This window comes from Hakea prostrata, chromosome 3 (assembly GCF_041222555.1).
Source record: "Hakea prostrata isolate BN-2017 chromosome 3, UWA_Hpros_2, whole genome shotgun sequence".
In the NCBI taxonomy this organism is placed as follows: Eukaryota; Viridiplantae; Streptophyta; class Magnoliopsida; order Proteales; family Proteaceae; genus Hakea; species Hakea prostrata.
Window position 1 is genome coordinate 21,120,218 of NC_142602.1, and position 20,084 is coordinate 21,140,301.

Below are 20,084 nucleotides of genomic sequence, written 5' to 3' on the forward strand. Positions count from 1 at the left end.
ATGGCGCATGACGGTTCGAGGAGCAATTTTCTATTCTCTTGGTTTTGACACTTGAATAAATCTGCTCTTTACCTTCCACCCCCAAAACAAACAAAAAAAGACTCATAATATTTTATAATCTATATTTTTTAAGAGTACTTTATTTTAATTTACTGAAAATAGGTGATGGGAACTAAATCTCTCGAATGTTGGCTCAGTTGGCAAAAGACCAACACTTCAACGTAAAAGATCAGAGTTTGAATCCCCTTGAAGCAAATATGAAATCCCGCTTATATTAATTATTTATAAAAGCTCCTTGATTCCTAAAACAGAAAAAAGCATCATTAGAGAAGACCAAACCTGACCTCTTAATTAGGAAGGGTTGACTATTGCCAAGTTACCTTTTATGTTCTCTTCCAAGCTCTTTTTTCTTGAAAGTGTTATTTTTCAACCTTGTCAATGATTTTCTTTTTTTTTTTCGAAGGCATGATGAATAACTGTACGAGTGAAAGGCATGGATCCTTCCTACCAAAAAGAAGAACAGTATTCTGGAATCATTCTGGATCCTCAATCCCTATGGGTAGTGGATTGGTGGGCTATTCATGGAACTTTGCCTCCCAAAATGCAATTACGATACAAAATCCGATCTATCCGGTCCAGATCCCGACGCCGATTCCGATTCCGATTCCGATTCCACTCAATTAAAACCTTGATTAGTGACTTTAAATTGCGTCGCCTTCTTTGAATAAGAGGGCGCAAATGACCTCTTGAAGGACCTAAAAGGGCAAAGGCGACTCGCTTTCGCCTACTTAGAACAAAATTGTTGTGCTTTGAGCCTTCGATGATTCATATTTGGACATCCACAAAAACACCCCTATCATTCTGAAATTTCCATCTAAGTACATAAAGAGTCACGCGCACTCACGCTTTCTCTTCCGAACTTGAAATCTTGGGAACTTCGAGTTAATCGGTTTTGCGTTAACTCGGTTTTTTTTTTCAATTTAGCCGCAAACCATAAAAATCTTCGTATCCTTCTATTATTTCAATTTCCGAACCGAAGATCTCCCGATCTGTGTTGCAGAGAATCATCATAATTCTCTTGTTTCCTCGTTTTAATCCCCTTCTACCTTCTAAACGCTATATTTTTCTAATCCTTTCGTTGTAACCCTAGTGTAGGATACCTTCTCCACCCTTTTCTCCGCCTCTCGTGGTAGAAAAAAGAGTCGAAGAGAGAAAAAGGTTAGACTTGTCGAAGAACGATAACAGAGAAATAAAGACTCATTGGAGGTGTTTGGTAAGGGTTGTTGTTGTGGACATACTTCTTCTGTTATTATTTTTAATCCAGTTCATTTGTGCAGTTGGTGTAAATTGCGGGAAATTTCCCACTTCAGAATATTTTTGTGTGTGACTTTTCGTCTGCTGCCGGATTTATTTCCTTCCATATTTGTGATTTTCTCTTCAAGATGTTTCTTTTTTGTGTCTACTCATGTTTGAGAGCGTTGGAACTACGTAAACTCATTGACATGTTTGATCGGGTGGTTTTAATGTTCTAGTTTGTTGCTAACCTCGTAAAGCTAGGACTTTCCAATTATTTGACTGTGTTTCAATTTTATTCTTTTTTTTTTTGGGGGGGGGGCTGTTGTTTATGTTGGGTTACCTTTTTGTGGTTTTGCCCTGCATTGTTTTTAATTAATCTGGTTTTAGTTTTACTCAATGAGAAACTCTTCCATCAATTTGGGTATTTGTGCAAAATTTAATCCGTCGTTTCTGAGCCTGCAAGTTGACTTTCCTATTTATCTGGGAAATAAGTTGTAATTTCTCAGTGCTTGATTAATCTTGGTGTATGTATTCCTGTTGGTAACGAGTATGCTTAGGTATATGGGGACATCAACCCAGAATGATCAAATTATGTGATATGTTTCCTTATCTACCTAAAACGTGTCAGACACCCCCTCCCCCCCCCCCCAAAAAAAAATGCAGATACTTTCTTACGACTTGGTGGGAGCTTCAACCCTCGGCTTCAATTGAAGAGGTACTATTTTTTCTGATAACAAGGCTTGCCTCTACAGTATGTTCAGGTGACCTAGCTATTTTCAATTCAACGTGTTCAAACATGTTAGTAATGACACAGTGTTAGTTATATTGCTGAAAGATCATGAGTTGAAACTTCTTTAACTGGATCTTTTATGTAATCTTTGGTCTTGGTTCAACGTAGAATGTATAAGAAAAATGACTTTGGTCCAATATGAAAGAAACATACTCAACTTGATTACCTGTATTAGAGGGCCATTATGTTGGGCAATTACCTTGTAAGTTATGAAATGAAGGTGTAGAACCTGTATATATCAGCCCTAGGTTGATTCCTAACAAAAGAAGGCTTCTGTGGTGCTTGATCTGATTTATCGAGTTATTCAAATATTTAAAAAAAATCCTAACCATTTATTTTTGGACAATTGGTAGAACAGCAGGGCAGATAGAGAAAATAAATGGTTTATTTATCGATAAGAACTGCCTTTTCCTCTCCTTATTAGGATAGTGTTTGAGGACCCTTTGAAACTATGAATGTTCACCAGTCTGAATTGGTAGAAAATTCCTATAAATGTGGATTAGGGTAGACTTTAGGACTGTTGTCTCCTGTGCTAGAGCTCAGAGAAGAATTCCAAAAAAGATGTGCCTGTGTAGGTTGCCAGTAATACCTAAATGATGCCTTGAGGATGGAATACTTGGATAAAGAATGAAGGTTGAACTCTGATCTTCAACCAATCATAGGTGTGTGTGTTTGATTTCACCTAAAACCTTCCTAGGGTTTGGATTTTAAAGTAATTCACAAAACCAAAACTTCTAATGCTTGGGTCTTCGGACAAATTGACAGAGCCAAAGTAAACACACACAAAGTGCTTGAAGGAATACTATTTTCATTCATAAAAATGGTTTTCTAAGCTGATTGATGCCAGAGGGTGGGTGATGTAATTAGGTTTGGCAACCTTAGGGCACCACAGATTTTGAGCCCCAAAACAGACCCCAAAAGGTGCACCAATGGGCTGGATGAATTGTATGAGGGGCAAAAGTGGTATTTTACCACCCCCTTGGGAGTCTAGAAGGGTCCAGTTGAGTCCAGAATAATTTAGAATCCAACATCTACTTTTTGTTTTTGATTGGACAAGTCGTTAAAGTCCCATTCTGGTTAGGAGTCCCAATTAGAGAAGGGGTCTTTCTAGTTGTGCTCCACTTTCTACAAGGAGTCTAGATCTACTTCTTGTTTTGAGTTTGAGTCCTGGGTTAAATGGTTAACAAGTTATTGAAGAGTCTTGTTTGAGTAGGAGTCCCACTTGGAATCCAATTTTCAAGTAGGATTCCTTTTGGAAGTTGGTTGTTTATTTTGCAAGTTATCTTTGTTCAAGGGTTTTCTTAAATACTCATTTTTTCTGGTTGTTGAGAGTCCTTTTTTAAAGTTGTTGAGGTTTAATTGGATTCCCTAAGTTGAGTCCAAGTAGGTTTCCTATGTTGAGTCTTAGTTGGTTTCCCTCAATTGTTAGGCCATAAAAGCCCCCACCTCATTGTAAGTCAATTTTGGATATTGAAGAAAAAATCAGACTTGTAGTCGTGGGAACAAAGCCCACGACCTGGGTTATTGAGGGATATGAGTTTTCTTCAAATTCTGCAATTCTCAAGATCTTCATCTTCTCCAAAGCTTTGGGTAGCCATAGTGAAGTCCAATTTTCTGCAATTGACCAGTAGCCCTCTTTCCTACAAGTAAGTACTGTATTCCCAATCCCTTCCCTAGCCTTCCCTCTTCTTCCCCCTAACATCACACCCTTTCTTTTTTATTCTCTTGAATTTTCGGACTTCTTTAGAGATCCAAATTTCAAAGTCAGATCTACACCAATCTAATCGTTAGATCTGTCCCAAACTTTAGGAACCTCATCCCCCCAAACATAGTGACCTTAGAACCCAATTTGACCCCCATTCTAACCCTCTGATTCAAGATATAGTTATTTTCTTGAATTTTCATACTTCCCAAGTGATGTAAACTCCAAGCACTCCCGACAGAGGCATGTTTTTGCACAGCCCTAGGGGTATTTTGGTCTTTTTCGTAATTTTTAACTTCTTTAATTCTTATTGAGTTGTATTCTTTCTAATTAAAAGAGTGCTAGTTAAGTTATTAGTAGTCTTTTATTGATTTTAGATTGTAATTTGCAATTAGGAGTTTGAGTCCAAGTCCAAGATCTAGGTATTTCTGGAGTAGAACTCCCTGGTTTCGAGTTCTACTTGGAGTCTTTATTGTTGGCTATAAGTTCAAGGCCCTAAGATGTAACAGATCAGTTTTAAAGGAATAAAACTTGCTGAGAATTTTGAGCCAAGGAGGTTTGAGTAGGGTTTCCAAGGAGAGAAACCCTATGGCATCTTTGAGTGATCATCTTCTTGGTTGATTCTTGTTCAGCAACAGCATCAGCAATTCATCTTCCCTTTCTTTGCCAATATGTAAGTGCCCAATTCACATCCCCAAACCCAGCCCTAAGCCTTCCCCTAGCTCTATTCTTCTTTCCCTAACCCTGCAGCGATATTCTGGAAAATTCTATTTTCTGTAAATTCAAGAAACCCTAATTCGTCTCTTCTATGGTGTAATTCTCTTTAATAACCTCCCCTACACCCTCATACCCTTTGGTTGTGAACAGCAGCCTGACTCCACCCTAGAATCCCTAGAACTAGGCCCTAAACCCTATGCAACCCTAACCCTAACCTGGAAAATTCAAGAGTAGTAAAGATTGAAAATCAGAGATAAAAGAAAACAAGATTCAATTAGAAAACTCCTGGACAGCAGCTATCCTTCATTCCCCTTCAACCCTGGACCTCGCTAAACACCCTAAACCCTAGCTGCAAGCCTAAAACCCTAAGACCCTAAACTCTTTTTGCTGGAAGCCCTAAAAACCCTAAAAAGTTGCTGCTAATCGTAGCAGCAAAATTAACCTTTCCCCTCCTTGGTTTACATCACCCAGACCCCAAAAGCAAGAATCTTGATATCTTCTAATTTAGCCATCCAAGCCCCACCAAACTTGGGGATCATACCCCTATATTGTTACCTACATCCCCTCCCAAGTTTTACCCCATTTTGACACCCATAGATCCAAGCGTCATCTTAAGGAATTTATCCCATATCCCCCATGGGATGGGCTATGCATCCTTAGGATGTTAATTATCATTTTAGAACATATTTGACTGCAAGCATTAACCTATCCTTACCCCTAGGAAGTCATCCCTTCACAACCCATATCACAAAGGAACCCCATATTCCCTAATTTCCCAAAACCCTAGAAACCTAGTTCCTCTCAAACCCTAAAATTTTAAAACTATGAGTGATAAATTTCAATTCTAAAATTACATTTGCAACAAGGTTTTAAACCCTTAAACATAAAGCCCTTCTACACCTGGACAAATCTACCCTAACCCTAGTCTAACCCTTAGAAACCCTAAATCCATCCAAAGACCATCAACTGAAGGTAGTTTCAGCCCTATAAGACTGCTGATTCTAAGGGAAGAGGATCCTGGAGTGAACTTGACTCTAGGGTAATACTCCTATAACTAAACCCTAGAACTTGATTCACATCAGGGGGGATATTTATAGCCTTACATAATAGTCCTACTGAAATTTAGACTTAGAAACTGATTTAAAGTAGGCAAATGGAAACTAACTAGCCTAGACTGACATAGACTCTTAAAACTGAAATAAAACATAAGAAATGACTATTCTGCCCATGTAACTTAAGTTAGCCAGAATTTACATTAGTTAAAGTAATTATCTGAACTATTTTCATAGTTAGCCTAGCACTTTGGGCCCATAGAAATGCCCATGACTACACAAACATATGAACCAGAGGCCCAACATCCCTGTCAACTTATTTCAAAGGAAAATGACCAATTCAATGCTGGATCTGCATCACTCTCTGCATGGGTAACTCTCTCTCACACACATTTGCCCACAGCCCTCTTTCAACGGGTATGAATTCCTTGGAAGCTAGAGACTGCCACCATCTTTATTAGCTGCCTTGGTTCATGAATAGAAACTCCTCCCTGGCTAGTGGACAGGTTCTACAAAATATCTACTAAATAATACTTAAAACCTAATAATCTTAATGACCAAGCAATGGAAAATATAACTACTTAATCCTGTATAGGACTTGGATTCCTATTATTTGGGTTTGTATAATAGCCGTTACATAGGTAAAGTAGAATTTATAAAGCCCAGCACATGCAACCCATTGGACACTTTATACTACACATATTACTCCATTTTTAGTCTAGTTGGATGTCATGGTTTGCTGCTGCCCTTCTTGTTCTTTTGAACTGGATCATATTGTCTCACAAGAAAAGCAGCTGGTACACTTGGTGATGTAACCAGAAGTACCCCCTCAAGAGAAGCCCTGAGAGGCAAAAGGAAGGAGAGGATTGCAGCCCAAAACTTGCGGCCTTACAGGAAGGCCAAGCGTATGGGGGGCAATTTGTTCATTTTGCCACCCCCTTCTAAGTCCCAATTGGTTTGGATAGAAGATTTTTATCTGTCAGAAATGGACCATCCATTTCCTTATGGTTGAGTGACATGTTTCCAAGATTAGATTTAAGGGTTGAGATCAAATTAAAATAAAAAACTTCCAAATCTAACCTCAACCCATAGATCTAATTTTACACGTGTCGCTCATCCATAAGGAAATGGATTGTCCATATCCATGTTAGAATTGGACTGGATAAGCATCCCTGGTTAGATGGAGCATAATTTAGGAGTCCAGATATTCTTTACTTTTTTATCTGAGTCCTTGTTTGTTTAGTTATGACAGAGACTCAGTCCAAGTAGGAGAGTTAAGTTGGAATCTTTCTCATTGGATTGCTTCTTAAGTTAGGAGTTTCTTTTGTTTCTGCAATTCTTATTTTAGGAGTCTTCACAATAGAATTCTTTCTTTAATTTGTTTTCTAGTTGAGTCCTAGTGAGAGTATGAGTTCTATCCTTGTCTTGTTGAGTCCGAGTTGGAAATCCTTCATTGTAGAGGCTATAAATAAAGCCATTCACTTGTAAACGAATCAGTTGACGATTAATAAAATTTGTGATTGAAGGATATTGAGGAGTGGAGTCATGAGTTGTTAAGCCCTGATCTTCTCCTACAACAAGTAAATATAAACACTACCCCCTTCTCTACCCTTCTTCTTCCCTCCTTCCCATTGCAGCCCCTATTCCCCATCCCCTAACCCTAAATTCTGCAAACCCAGCCCCCCCTTCCCCATCGCACTTCCATTTTCCCTCCCTCTTTCCCCTGCATCAACCTTCTTTCCTCTCCCGATTCCTTTCGTTTAATCCCTCCCTTTCTAACCCTAGTCCCCCATTCCCTTCATTCTTCAGTCCCTCTTTTTCTATTCTTCTTCTTCTTCTTCTTCATTTCTCCTTGCGGCAGCATAGGAAACACATAATTTTCCAAATCCTCCAAAACCCTAGCTCTCCTATATCTTTTAACCCCCACAACTAATTCCCTTATTTTCTTAGGGCCACCTTCCCCTTTCCCTCAATCGGACTCGATTCCAATTTCCCGCACTTTTCCCTCATCTAAACCCTAAAATCCTGAACTTCATCATCTCCTCAAATCCCTAAAACCCTAAAACCCTAAAACTTCAAATACGTATTTCTCCTCAACCATTCATCCAAAACTCCCTCCCTCTTAGATGCTGCTCCCTGTCACCCACTTGACATTCGACCCTAACCCTAACCCTAGAACATCTTCTGAAACCCTAGAATTTAGAAAACCTTAATTCTACAAACCCTAGCTTTGGGAATTAAATTCTGTCAAATCAGCTTAACTCTCCTCTTTTTCTAATCCTGATTCAGCCTGGCTGAACACTATTCTTCTCTCCAAAGTTGTAAACCACCCTAGACCTCTAGGAACCCTAAGCGCAGGGTGTAATTAGCCTAATAAGCTGCTGTCCAAGTGTAACTTGCCCTAAGAAATCATAATTACAGGGGTTTAATAACCCCACTTTACTGCTGATTCACTTGATTTGATCCTGAAGTACTGGCTTACAATTTGGGGGCTACATCACTTGGGATTCCGTACAATAGCTCTGATCCCGAAGGAAACTTTTTCAAAAATGCCCGTTGACCTCGTTACTCCTTGCACACCCCAATTGAATCTACAATTTGTAACTATTCCTTTGTTAAAGCTCCCCATTTCTCACATGAACAGGCAGTATCCATCCTTTAAAATCTTAAAACAACTCACTAGTCGAGGACCATTTGAAAACAAAGTTTGTTCGTTCTTGAAATAATTGAAAGAGCCAATTCTTCTTGAGTGCCCCTTTTGCTGTAGTGTTTCTTTTCCTTCTTGCATCACTGAATCATTAAATCAAATCCCTTTTGTTAGCCACTGAAAAGTCTGCTGGCATCTGCTATTGGATTTGATGTATCAATGTATGACAGCATCCTTCATACCTTCATGTTTCTTTATGGTAACAAAATTTTAAGCTGCTTATTATTCTGTACACTTTCAAAGCATGGTGTTACACCTGAATTATTTTGTAGAACCACGTGATGATTTATTCCATTTTCTTCAACTGACCCCTAGTTGGTTAGAGGCTGCTGTTGAGAATGAGCCTGCAACAAACTGGACCAAGATCCTCTGCGAATGGATTTGGTCGTCGTAGAGGTGAAAGGGAGATGGGGACTCGGCTAGAGTAAGCCACAGTCTGGGAAACCAAATGTGACCAGTTTTACAGGTAACTATTGCTATCTAAAATTTGTTATCTTTCTAAATGTATTGCACTAATAGGATTATTGGTTTAGGAGCACTTAATGGTGTTGAAGTTGGAGGTTATGAAAGCCCTTCACGTGATCGGCTACTATATTTGACAACATGTCTTATTGGACACCTTGTGGAAGTCCAGGTGAAAAATGGAACTATTTTCTCTGGAATCTTTCATGCAGCAGGCACTGAAAAGGATTTTGGTATGTGTTATTCCTTTGCAAGATGCTATCCAAGTTTATGCCTTTGGTTTGAAATAAAATGAGATTTATGAGTTTGGTTAGACTCACCAAACATCTTTCTGAAAAGCAAAAACTAGTGTGTTGATTTTAGTGTTCACTATTTTGTTTCCTTACTAAGTTGCCTGTTAATTCCAGGAGTTATCCTGAAAATGGCCAGGACAATCAAGGATGGCTCATTCAGAGGACAAAAATCTCTTTCTGATTCTACCAGCAGGCCTGCATCCAATACTTTGATAATATCAGCTAAAGAATTGGTGCAAATTGTAGCTAAGGTTTACCTTTTTACTTATCTGAATTTTGTTGTGAAAACTAGTATTCTTGATTGTGGATTTTAATTTGGAAAATTAATTAGTTATCCATAATATTTGTTGTTCCAAAGTGGACTGGCTGATTTTAATAGTCTGCTATACATGGCTTTTATATTGGCTGAAGCTGAAAATTGTAACCATGGTACTAAACTGTTTATATATATATATACACACTATAAAAAATTTGCATGTGCAAATGCACGTCACTTGGTGTGCATTATATGCTAAACAGATAGTGCTATAATAATAAAAATAAATAATTTTGTTTGAAATAGTACATTCAAATAAAAATTGACATTGAAAGGAAAAAGGAAAAGAAATCTTAGTATTAACAGTCTTCTTCAGCTTTTGATGTAACTGTGAAGTTAGTATTAAGCCCAGCAGCCATCTTTAGGAATCCTTGGAAGACAGCAAAGAGATGGGCTAAAACACCGCCAATAACCCAAAATTGTTCATTGCGCCACAAATCTTCAATACCAACACCACTCCACCTCAGCTCAAGCACGCTAGTTGCTATGATGGAGATGAAAAGACTATGAAACCACACAGTTGCAAGATTTGAAAGCTAAAAATGAGGAAGATAAAGTTCAGCTAAAATGTCAGTAGTTAATATAGAATAATGTGCTTCAAAATTTAGATTAACCCATAATTAAGTAAATTGAAGGCCTAAATATACTTAAAATGACAGAAGCCACTTGGGCTGTTTGCCCAGGTCTCTATATAACTTAAATTTCAAAGTTATAATAGTAACCTATAGTCAGGATATAATCTCTTAACTTTAAATTTAGTGCTTTATGTCCTAGATTTCATATGGCAGGGAAAGAATTATCATGGGCATGATAAATTTCCCAATGAGAAGACATATTGCAGGAAGCGAGCAGGGAAGCTATAAGCTATATATGCTAGTCTTTACAGCCACTTGAGACGAACTCCTCCAAATCCATACCAGAGGGGACAATGTCTACTGAAGAAAATCTCAATCGATCCAAGGGCCCACCTTAGAACCTGGTGCAGCCAATGAGATAAGTTGATGGGTGCTGAGCCTTTGAATGCTGGCCTCAAGTGCATTCAGTTTATTGATCTCCATCCTCGGCAGGGCATCTTAAACCCACTCGAGATATCTTCTGTAACTGACTCATACATCCAACCAATCTGAGATTAGAAAATCAAATCTGTATTAGTGTTAGTATTATCTTGTCATGCACAAATGACAAACCACAACCATTTGGTAAGACATTCTAACTAAAGTACAAGACATTAAGAAAGTCCTAATTTTTCAAAAAAGAGGTGAAAGCTCAAGATAAAAAACAACCAGAAATGAAATGGAAGAAGACAATTCAGGAAGTTCAAATTCTAGTCCCTTCCTTATCTTCAATTTTGGAGTGGTATTTTCAGGCTGTCAATTTAACATTGTAACTTCACTCTTCTTTCTCATCTGCAACAACTGCCCATAAGCCTCTTTTCTTCTTCTTGCTTCTCTTTTAAAATTAAATATTTGCAATAAGTTCAATCTTGATGTTTAGGGGGAATTCCTACAGTACAATTATCCTGCGACATTTATAAAAGATTTTCAAGAATGCAGTGGACTTCTTGAATAAAAAAAGATGTTCAAATTATTCTCTATTTTCCAGGGAGTCAAAATAAAATAAATAAAAATTAATACAAGTACTTGAGCATTTTTTTAATTGTTTCATATGATGGTATGTAGTCAATCAGAGATAAATAAGAAACACCGTGCAAAGTGAATGTATTTGGGGAGAATTCAAACTTTCAATGGAGGATTACGGAATACTTTAGCAGAGACCATGCACATAAATTGTTCCAAAAATGCAGTAGCCAAGTCGAATAATCCAATCAACCAGAAAATGTTAATGCCTTCATGTAAATCTTTCAGGGTGTTCCAGTTATTGACTTCTTTTGCTTTCCAAAGTGGTTGTCCCTTCTTTCTTCTTTGAACTTAGCCTTAAAATATTAGATGCATATCCCAATTATTCGAGGAACCTGACATGGTTACCATCGTTATTATTTTAGAAGCCCTCAATTATCCAAATGTTAAATTCTTTTAGAAATATTAAAATTAAATTTATTATGCCACTCATTCCAGTCTTGTTTCTTCAGTTTCTCAACAGTGTTTCCTTCTTCTAGTTAACACCAATACTACATATCATGTTTACAATTGGCTGCAGCAGATCCTTCAAAGCATATAAAGTTTAGTATCAAATACAATTAGAAAACATTATATGTTCTCAGTAAGATTAGGGAAAGAATAACAAATACCCAGTGTGAGATATCACTTCATTCAAGAAACCCTAGATGCTGTTAATGGATCATCAACTAAGGTGATCTCTCACTTGGAGAGATTCCCTCCATGGTAGGAGTTTCTTATTTACGAATGCCAATTAACATAAATATCCTATGGCATTTCTATTCTTGACCGCTGCTAGCTCTAACTAACTACTCATGAGTCATGACAACCATGGTTGGTCTGTCTAATTTCCAGATCTCTCCCATTTAATTTAGCAATAAGATTGTAGTTACATAAATGTTTTACACTACCAGTATCATAATTTGAAATTAACTTACAACTTAATATAGAAAACAAGCATATTGAAAACAACAACAAGAAGACATATGATAAGAATGGAGATGACAAATGGCTGACCTGCTTTCTCTGTGATTCTTTGAGTAGCCTTCTTTGGGCCTCCTCTTCAGCCTTTTTTACCGCTTCTATCCACAATTTTTATGTTCCTTCCACTCTTTCCTCTGTCTTTCCAAGTACTCAGCCACTTCCTGCTCTTTTAACCAGATCCGAAGCTGCTCTTCCGGATCATTCAATCTAGCTTCTTCTTCTACCCATTCCTTCAATGCCGCCTCTTTTCTAATCTGCTTCCTCTTCAGCCTCTTTGCAGTTTTTCTCTTTTCTTTTTGAGAAAAATTCGTTTGGTTTTCCATTTCAGGTTGTTTATTGTCCACACATGTAGAGGAAATTCCTCTACCATCGGTGAGTTCTGGCATTCAAACTGAACCTCGGCCCTCTATTATAGCTTGAAAGATTGAAACTAAACGTTCACAAGATGAAGGAGCTCAGGGTTCGTGGCTCTGTCACCAGCAGATAGGGATTTTAGTATTAGTGCACATCATTAGTTGACGGAAAATTCAAAAAGCTATCCAGTGCGAATCAAAACATGGAGCCTACAACCAAAAGATGCAACTAAATGATGAAGATGTTTGAGCATGAAAGGGGCTCAACATACACCCGATGGTAAATCGAACACAACTTCATAGAAATAAGCTTTAATCATCGCATCGCAGGGATGGCTAGATTAATTGTGGGGGTTATTTCAACTTTCTTCATCAGATGGATTCATACACACTAAGACAGTCGAGGTTCCATGGTGACTCGCATACATAGTTTAACAAATCCAGGACCAAATGCTCCTAAAGATTCAGGCAAAACAGTAAACTATAACCAGGCTCTTTTTGTTTGACTCACTTTCCTTCAAAATCGGACTCAGCATTGTTGGAAGCTGCTTCAATTCCTCCTTATTTCCCCTTTTTTTTTTCTTACATAATTGAAAGAATTTCATAGTCCAAACTCCAAACCTTAAGAGGATTTAGGTTTTCACAAAAGAGAGAGGTAGTTCCAGTGTAGGGTTTTCGATGAGAAATCACTAAAGAGAGATAGAGAAAATGTACCGTTAAAAGAAAACTTGACGGTTTTTCTGCAAATTAGGGCAACAAAGTCGCAGACGAGCAATCTATTTCAGATGCATGGACATTGTACTCTGCCAAACAGATTTAGGAAGCTGAGAGGTTTCTCGTTTTGAAGTTGAGGAAGCCCTTCGTGAGAGGTATCTCGTTTTGACGCTGATGAATCCCTGAGGAAGTTGAGAGAGATTGAGAGAGATCATTAGAGATCGAGAGAGAAACCCTGTATTGAAGCTGAGGAAGTTGAGAGTCTTCGAGAGAAGCCCTTGCTCCATCTTCTCTTCATGAGAAGAGATCGAGAGAGATTGAGAGGAGATTGAGAGAGATCTCGTATCAATATTGAGAGAAGTTTTTCCAATATTGAGAAAGACTTCTCTCAGTAGTAAAGAGGCTGCATATTGAGAGAAGTCTTTCAAATGCGAGAAGACTTCTCTTAATACGAGCCTCTTATTAAATTATTATATTTATATTAAAACTAAAATGTCAAAAATATCCCTACAAAAGTAAGTAAAGAAAAAAAGAAGCACAAAACTAAAAGTATTTCAAAAAAAGAGAAGGACAAAAAAGATTTGCCGCGAAAGGGGAGTACATGCTTTTATATATATGATAGTATGATAGTTTATCTATAGTTTGCTATACATGGCTTTTTTTTGAATGAAGAAATAATGCATTAAAAAGAACCAACTGAGCACACATACATCAAAGCAAAATTTTAGCAAAGCTTAAGCGAACAGACAAAGCAAGTAGGGTAAATCCCAAAGAAAGAGGTCTGAACAGAGACCCAAGAAGCTATACATGGCTTTTATATTGGCTGAAGCTGAAAATTGTAACTGTGGTACTAAACTGAGTCATGTAATTTTCTGGTCAAATGGTTAGTTAATGGAGTGATGTAGTTTGCTGGCTAAACTGGTTAAATGTTGCTCCTTACTTTATAGCTGTTTGTTGCATTCTGTATGTCAGGGTGTACCACTGAGCTGTGATGGGTTAGCAAATGGACGCCAACTTGAAAAACGCCAAGATATTATGACAGATACCTTGATATCACAATCTCATTATGTTGAGGTGGAGAGAGAATTGGAACGTTGGACACCTGATGAGGATGATCCACAGCTTCCTGAATTGGAAAATATTTTTGATGGCACTTGGAATAGGTGGGTGAAGTGACTCATTGGGATTTAATTGAATTATAACTGCGTGTGGTTGTTTAGTTTAATTTTCTTGTGTCTCCTTTTGACCTGAATACTATTGTTCCTCTATTCAATCTTACCTCAGTTTGGCCTTTTCCCTTCATGACCAGAACTAAAATAGAAACGGCTCTTGCTTAAAAAATGGGGGTGCAACTTGGTCAGCACTGGTGTTAATCTTGGTACCAACTTCTTAGCCTGGTCCAGCATTCCCCCTCAACCTTACCTAGCCAATTGATTTGAATTCTTTATTTTAGTTAGATTAGATTGCATTTGTTCCCATACACACTCTTCTCTCAGTTGTGATACTTTCATCATCAACCACCATCACATCACGTGTGCAGAGTCTGCAGACACATACACCAAGCCTGAAGTTGGATTGTCATGGTTGGCTAGGTTGAGCCTGATTGACCCTTCTTTGGGTCGACGTGTTCTGGTGTCGCCTTGGTTTTCTTCGCTCCTTTGGACACCTTGTCGCCTTGGCACCTTCACAACTATGGAATTGAACATCATTTTGTGGCTTCTTTATTTTCCAATATGGTTTCACTTATTTTCTCTTTTAAGATTAATTCTTTGAATGAATAACTTTTACTGTTCTCCTTCAATTTTTGTGTTTAGGAGTTTCCGTATTTTGTTACTGAAGTGTTATTTCAGGTTATTGTCAAGAGCCACATTTTATTTGCTGGTATTATGTTTTTGAGCCTCTGTACCTTATGCATGAACTGACCTCAGCAACCTCTAAATCTGTATGTCTTGTGAACTTGCAAACTTTTCCAGATATTATGAGATATTATTCATGCAACTGTTTAGGTTGCATGTGGAGTTGTAAAAGAATACACCGTGATCAACCTGATCTACTGATGTAACCAGGGTCAGCAGGCCCAAGGAGGCCCAAAAACAGCCCCCGGGCTTGCAGCGACCAGGCCTGGCTGAATGCCTAAATGGGGTATTTTGGTCATTTTTCATGCCCCCTTGGGGTGTCCTAGGTCCACTTAGATTCCCTGCCGCATGAGGAGTCTAGAGCTGTTTTCCTCTAATTGTTCCTGGTCATGCTTAAGATAAGTGAGAGTAGGAATCTATTTGCGAGATTCCTTCTAGATGATTAGTTTTTTATTTTGTTATTTTTTGTAGTCCTAGTTAGTTGGCAATAAGTTATTAGTTTACAAGTGTTTTGAAGTTTCCTTCTTTGTGTGGTTACAAGTTGTTGAGACCAGTTCTAATTCTTTAATGTAAGACTATTTGTAGTCCCCTTACTTGTAAAGAATTCAGTTGAAGATTAACACAAATTGAAGGCCTGGAGTTGCAGGAAGCTACCACAGGACATGGGCTGAGTAGTTTTCTTAAATTCCAGCATTGTTCCTTCTTCAACTCAGTAAGGGCCTGTTTGGTTACATGAATCCAGAGATTTCAAATATCTGGATTCACAAATGGGAGATTTATATCCGTTTGGTTGTGTGAATCCCTGGAGTCATGAAATCTAGAGATTCACCTTTTGACACTAAAAATGTGAATCTGTAGATTTATGGGTATGAGGTGAAATCCAGAGATTTCAACTCTACTATAAAAATGTTAATCATTTGAACAATGACTCCATAAATATTTTTTCAAGATGAATCTACAAATTTCATTTTGAAGATTCAGGTTAACCAAACAGTTAATTTTATGAACCATGATTCCATAAATTTGAAATCTATAGATTTGAAATCTCTATATTTTAATCTTCAGACTCAAGTAACCAAACAGGCCCTAAGTGCATCCTTACCCCCACCCCTCCCATTCCGGGCCGAAGCCTTGGTGATGAGGATAGAGTGTGATGTAAGCAGGAATCCTCCCCCTAGCCGAAACCCTAGATTGGGCCCAAAGGCCAAGGCCACCTGGTGCAACTACTTGGCTTGCCAAACCCTACCAAGGGTATTTTGGTCATCTGCATACCTCTTTTGATGGTTATTTTCATCTAGTAATTTTTATTTAATTTTTGCAAGTCCAGATCTGTTATTTCTTTGAGTCAGTGAGTAATTTTGAGTTCTAGTTAGAGTGGAGTCCCATATAGAATCTATTTAAAGATACGATTATTTTGGTTGAGTTTTCTTTAATTTGTGGTTATTATTTCATTGAGTTGTTAAGGGATCCTTATTTATAAAGGAGTCCCTAGTTGAGTCAAGTTCTGTTATCAAGTTAGAGCCCAAGTCTCTTCATCCACTTGCAAGTTGCAAGGCTATAAATATCCCACTTTCTTCATTGTTAGATATGTTGAATTGAATACAACAATCTGAGATTTGAGGGAAAGGATCGTGGCCTTCTTGGGAGGGCCACAGTTGAGTGTTTTGAGAGAACTCTTCAAGTCCAGCTTCTTCTTCCAATCTCCAGCATCGGTTCATCAACTACAGCACCTTCACAAGTACAGCTGCCCCCATCCCTTTTCCCTTTCTCCTCTCTCACTCTCAGCCCCTCCAACTCCTTCCCTTCTTGCACAGGCCCAAGAATCCCTCCCCCACCCCTGCGTACCCGTAAAACCCCTCTCCCTTCTCTCTCTTGGCTCCCTCTCCTTCCCATTCTTTGTCTTGTGGCAGGTCTGGAAACAGAAAAACAGAAAAGAAAGTATAGAAGAAAGCATAGTTGTCAAGGCGACAACATGAGGCGAGGAGATAGCGGACAATGAAACCCAAGGCGACACCAAGCAAGGCGCCAAGGTGACACCGAGTCGCCTTGACCCAAAAAAGGGCCAAGGTGCCTAGGCAATGCTTTGACAACAATGGAAGAAAGAAAAGAAAAGAAAGAAAAAAGAAAAAGAATAAAAGAATCAAGCAAGACTGCCCAAGAATGCTTAAGATCTAAGAAACCCTTTTCAAGATTTACAAGTTTTTCAACATACCCAAGATCATCCCTAAACACCCGCCCTCCAATAGCCAACCACATGCTTCCTCGGTCACCCTGGGGTAAGTCTTGGTACCTGTGATCACTCCATGTTAATTTTATGAAACCCTTCCCTCCCCAAACCCCAAGCTACTCAATCCCACTTCCCTTTGGGCATCTCAAACCCCTCCCATTGGGATTAATTAAAACCCTAACATCTCACAAACACTTCCTATCTTAACCTTAGCTCATCGCTATCCTAAAATCAACCTATTAGGTTTTGTTAAACCCTAGTTTTGGGCATCCAACTGCTGGTTCAATAAAGAAAGATTCTAGGCTAACCCCACATTCTAGGGAAATATTTCAACAAACCCTAACCCTAGAATTGGGTTACATCAGAGTGAAGTTGTGATGAAGATGGAGGCTTGAAGAATAATGTCATAAATTTCTAGATCTTAAACAACTCAAATAACCCAAGCGGCAGGGATTTCCAGGACTCATGCTTCTTCAAATTTGCATAAACTCTGGAGTGATTTCATTACCAACTCAATGGGCTATTTATAGCCAGCCTATGCAATTTGACTAAGACTCAAACTGGGGAACCTTATGCATGGAGGATTACCCTTACAAAAGAACTCAACTAATTAATAATGAAAGGAGTCTTAAAATAAACCTTAATTGGACTCTTACATAAGATATGTTGAAGGAACCAAATTACTAACTGAGGAGGAGTCCTACTTGAAAACTGGACTCTAACTTAGAGACTTGCATAGACTTCAGATTTGGACTCTGAATAACTCACAAACTACTACAAATAAAGAAATAAAGATAGATCCATGATCCGATCCAATGAGACCCTCTTGAGCCCCAAAAGGGCTGAAAAAATGATCAAAATACCCTTGGTGTATTTGGCCAGCTTGGATTGGGTCTTTTGGGTTTGGGTTTTGGGCCCAATTAGGGGGAGGGGGGCACAACCCTGGTTACATCACCCTAGGAACCCATGATTCCATTCAACTCTTCCTTAAATTCAATTTTTTATTCAGTCAAATCTGATTTGTTGCATGGTGTGAGGGTGGCCTTGTTACACTGAAGGAAACTAACTATGACTTGACTAAAGGAAAAATGGAAAATTACTTGGACTCAAGTAAGGGATCCTATTTGGTTTGGAATTGCCTTGTACAATTAGACTTAACTTCTAAACTAGGAAAATGACTCTTTAAGTAAGAGTTCCTATACAAATACTACTTGCAAAATAATATATCAACTCTAAGAAGAATTCCTACTTGAAATTGCATTCCAACTAAGACTCATACTCAGGAAAACTCTAATCAACTGAAAAACGAAGAGTAGATCCTTGCTCCTAAAATCATTTTGGATTATTTTGGAGCATTTTGGAGCCCAAAGGTGGTGGGGAAATGATCGAATGACCCTTCATAGGGTTTGTCCATCCCTTGGGTACGCCGATTGAGGCCTGGTTTGGGCTCAAATTCTGAGGAGCCCTATGGTTGTCAATCCTGGTTACATCAGGATTTTAGGGTCGTATCTGCAGTTAAATTTACTAACTAGATCTTCTGTTGTTTTCTTAATTGGGCATCCTTTCTGCTCTTACCCTTCCGCCATTTCTTGGGGGGTTTCATCTTGCAGGCTCAGTATGCAGGCCATTTTATCAGGATTCATACTATAGATCATGCCTAACTGATGGGTTTCTGATTTGAAATTTGGTCGACTGTGTATCTGCTGTATCAAATTGGTTTATTTGATGGAATACTTTTTCAGATTGAAATGAAATAATAGGAGTTTGAGGTTCAATTTAGATGTAGTGCACAGAAACTATTACGAGTAGAGATTGATTTGTTATATTTAAGGTTAGGAGTTAAAATCTCAAAAGTGCCTTAAAGGAGTTTTATGAACTGGTGTTGTTGGGTGATTTTGAGTTCCTACTGGGGCTGTTTTTGTTGGTCTACTATGAAAAGTGGTTTTCAGTGTAAAAACAGTGGCAGAAAGCTACGGGGTTAAGAGGGTTGGTTAATAAAGAAAGCATGAAATGGCTGGTTTTTTACTATTCCTGTGATGCCGCTTCGTTAGAAAACCATGGGACAGGAGGACATGGGCCTTGGAATGTATTGGGAATTTGGGACTCTTTAGTGAAGTTTTCTGTACTACTTTTGACTAATGGCTATCACTATGGAGAGCAAAAAATGGAAGAAAATGGGACAGAAGCAGTTCTGGGGTAGTTTTTTATTTGTGCTTCTGGAATGCCAGCATTACAGTGACCACACATGATTGAACAACAGGTCTACTAGTGAGTTTTTTTTTTCGCAAAAAAAAGGTTTAGAGGTTTAGTCTTGGAGAAACAAAGAATTGCAAAAAGTAATTTAAAGCAACGAACAGAGGAAGTAAAATAGAACGGCTCTAGCTACTTTATCACTCTTGATAGTTTCATGGTTTCACTTATAGGGCTCCACTGAACCTGCTACTAATAAGGTAAAGCTCAGCGAAGCATTTTAGGGTGTTATGCTTCTGTAGCAGAAAATAAAGCAATGCAGATAAGATAGAGAAGCTAGAACATTAGTGAGAAAAGAAGACTACCATGCCTAAAACTGTTAACTATCTTGACTTTTTGTGTAGCCACAAGCATTTGACCTCAAACAATCATAGGTTACTTTGAGTTTCAATAATGGGTTTTGGATAGTTAAAATGCATTTGAGTAGGTAGACTATGGTCCAGCGGTGGCTTATTATAACAAATGACTTGGGCTGAATAAATGAAAAAGTGACTTTGTCAGTTAAAAACTGATCTTCTGTGGTGTGGTGGATGTTGACCTCAATAACCAAGCTCCCTTTTGGATCTCAGTTAATCATGCTAATTGGAGGTTTGGATTTCCACCTGTTATACCTTTTATCTAAACTAGAAAAAGCTGTCATCAGTTTGATCGCCATAAATATCCTGTCTGGCTGGTGCAGTGATAGGATCTTGTTGCGTGTGATCTAACCATCTCCATAAAGGTTTCCGTCTTGTTGTCACCTATTGCTA

The 20,084-nt window shown here is 38.4% G+C and overlaps 1 protein-coding gene across 1 annotated transcript in view; it reads left to right on the forward strand.

Annotated features, from left to right (window-relative positions):
* Positions 1-743: 743 nt before the first annotated feature.
* The window catches only part of LOC149021536 (polyadenylate-binding protein-interacting protein 3-like), a 46,189-nt gene continuing 26,848 nt past the window's right edge, over positions 744-20,084 (forward strand). The window contains 7 exon segments of the mRNA XM_089149755.1: positions 744-1,273; positions 1,960-2,011; positions 8,580-8,688; positions 8,690-8,730; positions 8,798-8,959; positions 9,134-9,270; positions 13,975-14,165. Coding sequence (XP_089005881.1) covers positions 8,603-8,688; positions 8,690-8,730; positions 8,798-8,959; positions 9,134-9,270; positions 13,975-14,165 — 617 coding nt within the window. The 5' untranslated portion in view covers positions 744-1,273; positions 1,960-2,011; positions 8,580-8,602.